Source organism: Trichechus manatus, unplaced genomic scaffold (assembly GCF_000243295.1).
Source record: "Trichechus manatus latirostris isolate Lorelei unplaced genomic scaffold, TriManLat1.0 scaffold00038, whole genome shotgun sequence".
Taxonomy (NCBI): Eukaryota; Metazoa; Chordata; class Mammalia; order Sirenia; family Trichechidae; genus Trichechus; species Trichechus manatus.
This window is the reverse complement of record NW_004443974.1, coordinates 11,869,735-11,875,554: the sequence shown is the minus strand read 5'-3', so window position 1 is coordinate 11,875,554 and position 5,820 is coordinate 11,869,735. Positions and strand designations below refer to the sequence as shown.

General features: G+C 50.2%; 2 protein-coding genes and 1 non-coding gene across 3 annotated transcripts in view; 2 read left to right on the top strand and 1 right to left on the bottom strand.

Moving 5' to 3' along the window:
- LRSAM1 (leucine rich repeat and sterile alpha motif containing 1) overlaps positions 1 to 1,718 on the bottom strand; it is a 47,781-nt gene extending 46,063 nt beyond the window's left edge. Inside the window, exons 1-2 of the mRNA XM_004375688.2 lie at positions 1,644 to 1,718; positions 1,104 to 1,323 (exon numbers count right to left, since the gene is read on the bottom strand). The gene's annotated coding sequence lies outside the window, so the exon portion shown is untranslated. The remainder of the gene's footprint in view (positions 1 to 1,103; positions 1,324 to 1,643) is intronic.
- A 55-nt stretch (positions 1,719 to 1,773) lies between these two features.
- RPL12 (ribosomal protein L12) lies at positions 1,774 to 5,678 on the top strand. The gene is made up of 7 exons (XM_004375687.3): positions 1,774 to 1,914; positions 2,521 to 2,594; positions 3,659 to 3,757; positions 4,301 to 4,382; positions 4,894 to 4,980; positions 5,334 to 5,446; positions 5,628 to 5,678. Exons 1-7 carry the CDS (start codon positions 1,878 to 1,880, stop codon positions 5,631 to 5,633), a joined length of 498 nt encoding a protein of 165 aa, XP_004375744.1. The 5' UTR covers positions 1,774 to 1,877; the 3' UTR covers positions 5,634 to 5,678.
- Positions 4,691 to 4,820, top strand: LOC111820458 (small nucleolar RNA SNORA65). Its single transcript, XR_002824007.1, has one exon. It is a non-coding gene; the product is annotated as a small nucleolar RNA SNORA65 (small nucleolar RNA).
- Positions 5,679 to 5,820: the final 142 nt, after the last annotated feature.

Genomic DNA, 5,820 nt, shown 5'->3' with positions numbered 1-5,820 from the left:
ACATCCTTCTCCAGCTCTGTCCAGAACCCTCTGTTGTGATCCTGGTCAGAGCAGTCAGTGGTGGTAGCCGGGCACCATCTAGCTGTACTGGACTCAGGCCGGTGGAGGCCTTGGTAGCTGGGGACAATTAGTCCTTTGGACTAATCTTTTCCTTCTACCCTGTTCTCTTCATTCTCCCTTGCTCACGAAGGGATGAGACCAGTGGAGTATCTTAGATGGTCGCTCACAGGCTTTTAAGACCCCAGACACTACTTACCAAGCTAGAATGTAGAGCATTGTCTTTATAAGATGTGTCATGCAAGGCTGTAATTTTTATGGAAGCCAACTGACACATCTTTCTCCCCTGAGCGGCTGGTAGGTTTGAACCTCCGACCTTTCAGTTAGCAGCTGAGTGCTTAACCACTGTGCCATCAGAGCTCCTTGCCTATAGCACCAAACCCGTCGCCCTCCAGTAGATTCCGACTCTTAGCAATCCTATAGGACAGAACAGAACTGTCCCATAGTGTTTCCAAGGAGCAGCTCGTGGACTCGAACCGCTGACTTTTTGGTTAGCAGCCCTAGTTCTTAACCACTGCACCACAAGGCTGGTATATCAGTGAACGCTCAATAAATGTTAGCCACATAGCACTACACATCTAACAAACATATTCATCAGCAACTACAGATTAAGGAGCAGGGGAGAAGAGGGAGAGGAGAATGCAGCTGAAGACACACCCGGTCCTCAGAGGGAGGAGTAAAGATCACAGGTTTCCGCCCACAGGGGCAAGGGCTGTCTGGGGATGCTGCCAGGCCTGCTGAGCCGGCCCAGGCCCCTCCAGTCACCTCACCGTGCCAGCAGGCATGGGGAATGGTCAGGAAACAACTCTCATCTATCCTTCCCTGACGACCAGCTCTTACGCCCCAGCTCCCTAATGACCAACCCTCGCTCACTCCCTCGCCGACGTCCAGCATTTTCCACTCTCTTCAATGACTAGCAATCTCCCAAGATCATCTTTTTCCAAACCAGTCCCCGATGTGCAGCCCTCCCAGATTCCTTCCCCAACGTCCAGCCCAGAAGGGGAGAATCACACCCATCCTTTGGGCCGGGATGAGCTGTGCCAGACCTGGTTTTGTGGATGGGAGAGGTCCTCGACGTTCGGACCCTCGGGTGGACCCGAAGGCAGACGGATCACTCGGTGGGGCTGGTCACGGGCGCAGGGTCGCAAACCACCCGGCACAGGCCGGGGCGGAGCCGGAGTCTGGTCTCTTCCAAAAGCAGGAGCTGGCAACCTAAACTCAGAATCTCAGAAAGTCATGCAGACCAGGATGACGAAGTCTGAGACCCTGAGAACCGCAGAATACCAGAATTTAAGAACTGGAGGTGATTTAGACCCGTATAAAATTATTTTGATAACTAAAATGCACACAGCACTAGAAGGGTAGGAGAACTCGGGGTAGTCAATGTACCAGGGTCCCGGAACTGGGGCGCCGAACCTTCAGGGGAGGGGCGGGGCCCTGGGAGGACAGGGACCCCGGGGTGATTCTTCCAGTAAGGAACATTGGGGAACAGTGGAGCTCTTGATCCCGGAAGCAACCCCCTTTTGCCGCCTTCCCCTGGATCGAACAGCCTCGAAACCCCCTTGGAGCCCCTAGCCACAGCTCACCGTGGTGCCCGACTCTACAGCCATCAACTTCAGCTGTCTGCCCAGAAGCAACATGACCGCAAGGACGTCGCTGGGAGTCTGGGCGGAGACTGCAGTTCTCGCGATATCAGTGTTTTCGTGGCTATATCCGGCGTGATCCGCGCAAATTACGGTCTTTCGGCTCGGAGGAGGCGAAGGTGCAACTTTCTTCGGTCGTCCCGCATCTGGGTTCATCCGACACCAGCCGCCTCCGCCATGCCTCCCAAGTTCGACCCCAACGAGATCAAAGTCGGTGGGTGCTCTAGATGTGGCCGGGGCTGCGGGATGGAGCATCCCTCCTCACCGCAGCCCATCGGGGCTGCGGCCCCCGCCGCGCTTGCCATTCCCATGTCGGTCTTTAAAGCCTTGGCCTTCTAGAGGCCTTCTCGGAGTTTCCAGCGCTGCATTCGGGGCGCTGTGCGGTCCTGGCCCGAGTCTCTTACCCTTTCTGGGCCTCAGCTTCCCCAAACGTCTAAATGGGGAGGGAGGACCGGACGACCTGTGGCGGCTTTGCAGCCCGCACGCCCTAGGGTAAGGTTTATTTACGGGCTTTTCTGCTCTTCTGGGCTGGGTTCGTTGGCGGCCAGGGCAGCTTCCATGTCGGCCCGGCGTGGGGCATAGGTGGTTGCCGAGCCGAAGGTCGCTGCTCCACGTGGCACCCGCTGCGGCCTACGCCCAAGGGAGAGGAGGTGGCTCGCCGGGAGGGCGAGAAGGGGGCCTATTTGTGTCCCCACTAAGGTTCTTGCTGCTTATTTGAGAAGAGACACTGCGTGGTGTGACCAGCCCCGGGAAGATGCAGAGAGAGGGCTATGGGTCGGGGGCTGTCTTTGCAGAAGCACTAATCCTTCTTTTTTCCCAGTGTACCTGAGGTGCACCGGTGGGGAAGTCGGTGCCACGTCTGCTCTGGCCCCCAAGATCGGCCCCCTGGGTCTGGTAAGTTATTCTTAATGGAGGTGTATTTCTTAATCTACATGAGAAGAGCAAAGTTAAGTTCTGGCTTGGGCAAACATGAGTGTACCTGAGCTGCCCACATCTTTGGAATCGTTTATCATCTCCGACCGAATTCAGCACAGGCAGTAGGTACCATAGAAAGGTTATGTATGAAAATCCTTGAAGTTAGTCTGCACATGTCTGTATAGTTGCTTTTAGTGTTTCTGAGGCTTGAGCTGGAGGAAGTCAAATGTGAGGGTTTTGGAGTCGGGGGTGGCTTTACTACAATGGGTAACCTACATTTCTTGGTCAAAAAAATGGGTTTAGCACTGTTGGGAGGATTAAATGGGGAGGGGGGTGAAGATCCTGGTGAGTAGTATAGTAGTTTGTACTTGCACCACTGTCCTAAAGTGTAAACCTAGTGTTTAATAGAACCAGCTTTTGCTTAGTCTGTTGATAACCAGCCTCATCTCCCTACTGTCCGCTTTATACTGTGCTTTTACTGAACCTGCATTTCCCTGAATATCTTTAGGCCTTTATTCTTTGGGCGGTGTTCTATCCCACATGCTCTCCCCATGTCTTTCTTAACTAATGTTTTATTACTCTATCTTGGTCTTTAGCATATCTGGCACTTATACAGACATCCCTCCTGTTGAGGCTAGTGATCACTAAGGGAATTAAAAAGTAGCAGATGTCCAGATTCCATCCCTGTAGTTTGACTTGATTGGTCTGAAATGGGAACCTGGTATCTTTAAAGCTACTCAGGTAATTCTAATGTAACTGGACTGAAATCACCTACTTTTCCACACAGACCCTTTCAAGTAAGGGACTTGGCCCTGAGCCTACAGCTTACAGCCCTGGACAAAATTAACCTTCAATGTCATTTTCCTGATTTATTCTATGGGGATAGCGGTGCCATGATTAGGTAAAGTTAGGTGCTTCATACATTTGCTTCCTGGATGCTGGAAAGGGAAGATTTAGGACGTTGCCAGGTGAGGTCCCAGGCAGATGATAAGGCTGTGTTTCAACTTTGGGCACAATGTGATTACGTACTTCTGTTTTTACAGTCTCCAAAAAAGGTTGGTGATGATATTGCCAAGGCAACTGGTGACTGGAAGGGTCTGAGGATTACAGTGAAGCTGACCATTCAGAACAGACAGGCCCAGGTATTTACCTGTACTTAGTTTGAGAGATGGAGGAGGTAGCAATCCTCTGGGGATCCTTGGGTGGAATGATTTTGTTGGCACAGCCACCTTGCTACCAGTGGTGCGTTGAAAGCAGTCCTGCTCCCAGCTATAGGAGGCAGCTGCTATGGTTGGGAGAATTGCACTGAGAGGCTGGGAACATGGGTGTCATACATGCCCAGAGTGGGGTTGACTGAAAAGCCATATGCTAATCAATTTCAAGTGAATAAGATTGTTTTTAAAGTAGAGAAAAGTAGAATTTTATCTTTGTGGGGAAGACATTTCTGAGAGCATGTGCCTAGGGCAAAGAAATAGGTTCTAATATTTGTCACTTGTGTGACCTTGGGCAGACCACTTAATGTCTCCCAGGCTAGTAGACACCCTGTCAGATTGTAAGGACTGCTTGAGAATGTATAGCAAGCCCAGTGTCTGGCTCAGGAACTGAGAGCTGAAGTGTATGGCAGTACTGCCTGCCTTCATTGGAGGTGGGGTGGGGTTTATTCACATCAAGGATTTCTGCTGCAGATTGAAGTGGTGCCTTCTGCCTCTGCGCTGATCATCAAAGCCCTCAAGGAACCACCCAGAGACAGAAAGAAGCAGAAAAATAGTGAGTTGCATTTTCCTTGGTAATCTGTTCTAGTGATGGTTTGTGATGGATGTTGTGTAGCCAGTGTTTGATAAAGGGCCGCATATTTTCCCTTTAATGAAATCTGGGGTTGGCATAGGGATTGCGTGATTCAGTTAAAGCTGTTACAGAGCCAGGCACTACCAAGAAGTGCCACACAGCTTTCCCCAGACCCTGGTGTGGGGCCTCTCCCACTCAGTGCACATGAGGGAAAGAAGAGTCTTTTTCCTCAGCTCTAAAATAGGGTTGATAAAGTCAGATTAACAAAGACTTGGTTTTGCCCTTAGCCACCCGCCACTGCACCTGACCAGTTCTCTGTTGGCTGGTGCAATCCAGTGGTGAGCTGATACTAAACCCCAGCTTAGGAAACAGGGTTGTTCTTCATGTGGATGACTCTGTGCCGAAAGCATGGGAACAGCCTAGAGAATGATTGAAGACGTGGAGTCTGCTCTGGCCTTGGTTTGTGACAGTTTTTGTGTTTTCCTTTCTGCAGTTAAGCACAGTGGAAATATCACTTTTGATGAGATTGTCAGCATTGCCCGTCAGATGCGACACCGATCTTTAGCTAGAGAACTCTCTGGTAAGAGGATAACTTGGAAGCACTTTCATTATTGTAATTTGGGGGATTTTTGCTGAGTGGTTAGAGCTCTTTTTTAGCTGAGGATTTACACTATATATATATAAGATCTCAAATTGGGGCTCAGTGTCTTCTTGGGCTTGAAAGAATGGCTTGAGGTTGTGGTGACAGTGTTAGGCTGGATCTGTTATATCTGGACACTAATGGAGACTTTGCATTCGGGCATCTGCTGCACAACTAGATGGAGTGCTGAGGTTTGGGGTGTCACTTCTGCTACTCAGCGAAGTGGGGCTATTTCCTCAACCGAGTATTCTGAGGGACTGAGCGCCTCTAATGCCACCTTTTCTCGATTACAGGAACTATTAAAGAGATCCTCGGGACTGCTCAGTCTGTGGGCTGTAATGTTGATGGCCGCCACCCTCATGACATCATAGATGACATCAACAGTGGTGCTGTGGAATGCCCAGCTGTAAGTGACCTTGTCAGTTTCATTTGGTTTAAATGGGAGTGAAGTTCCCAAATGGGGGGGTGGGGTGGCTAATATATCCATGGATATAAGCTGGAGAGTTATAGGAATTATCAATAGTGGGGTTGGAAAACATTTTTTTGGTGGTATTACTAATAAGACTTTTTTTTTCCTTTTCCCCCAGAGCTAAGAACAAAAGAAAATATTTCAATAAAGGATCATTTGATAACCAGTGGGCTTGTTTTTTTGATGCGGTATCTTCTCTGGGGGAAGCCAGGTTCTTTTGAGGGGTGGTCAGTGGGGGCCGAGGTGGCAGCCCGTGGAGAAATGGCAATCTGGGTAACTAGCTCCCTGTGGACATAACCTAGCCTGTATGG

Bases quoted from the DNA above. Each gene is read 5' to 3' on its own strand.
- RPL12 (XM_004375687.3), top strand. From the start codon at position 1,878: ATGCCTCCCAAGTTCGACCCCAACGAGATCAAAGTCG. The intron at 4,383-4,893 runs GTGAGTTGCATT...TCCTTTCTGCAG, and splicing joins CAGAAAGAAGCAGAAAAATA to TTAAGCACAGTGGAAATATC. The intron at 4,981-5,333 runs GTAAGAGGATAA...TCTCGATTACAG, and splicing joins TTTAGCTAGAGAACTCTCTG to GAACTATTAAAGAGATCCTC.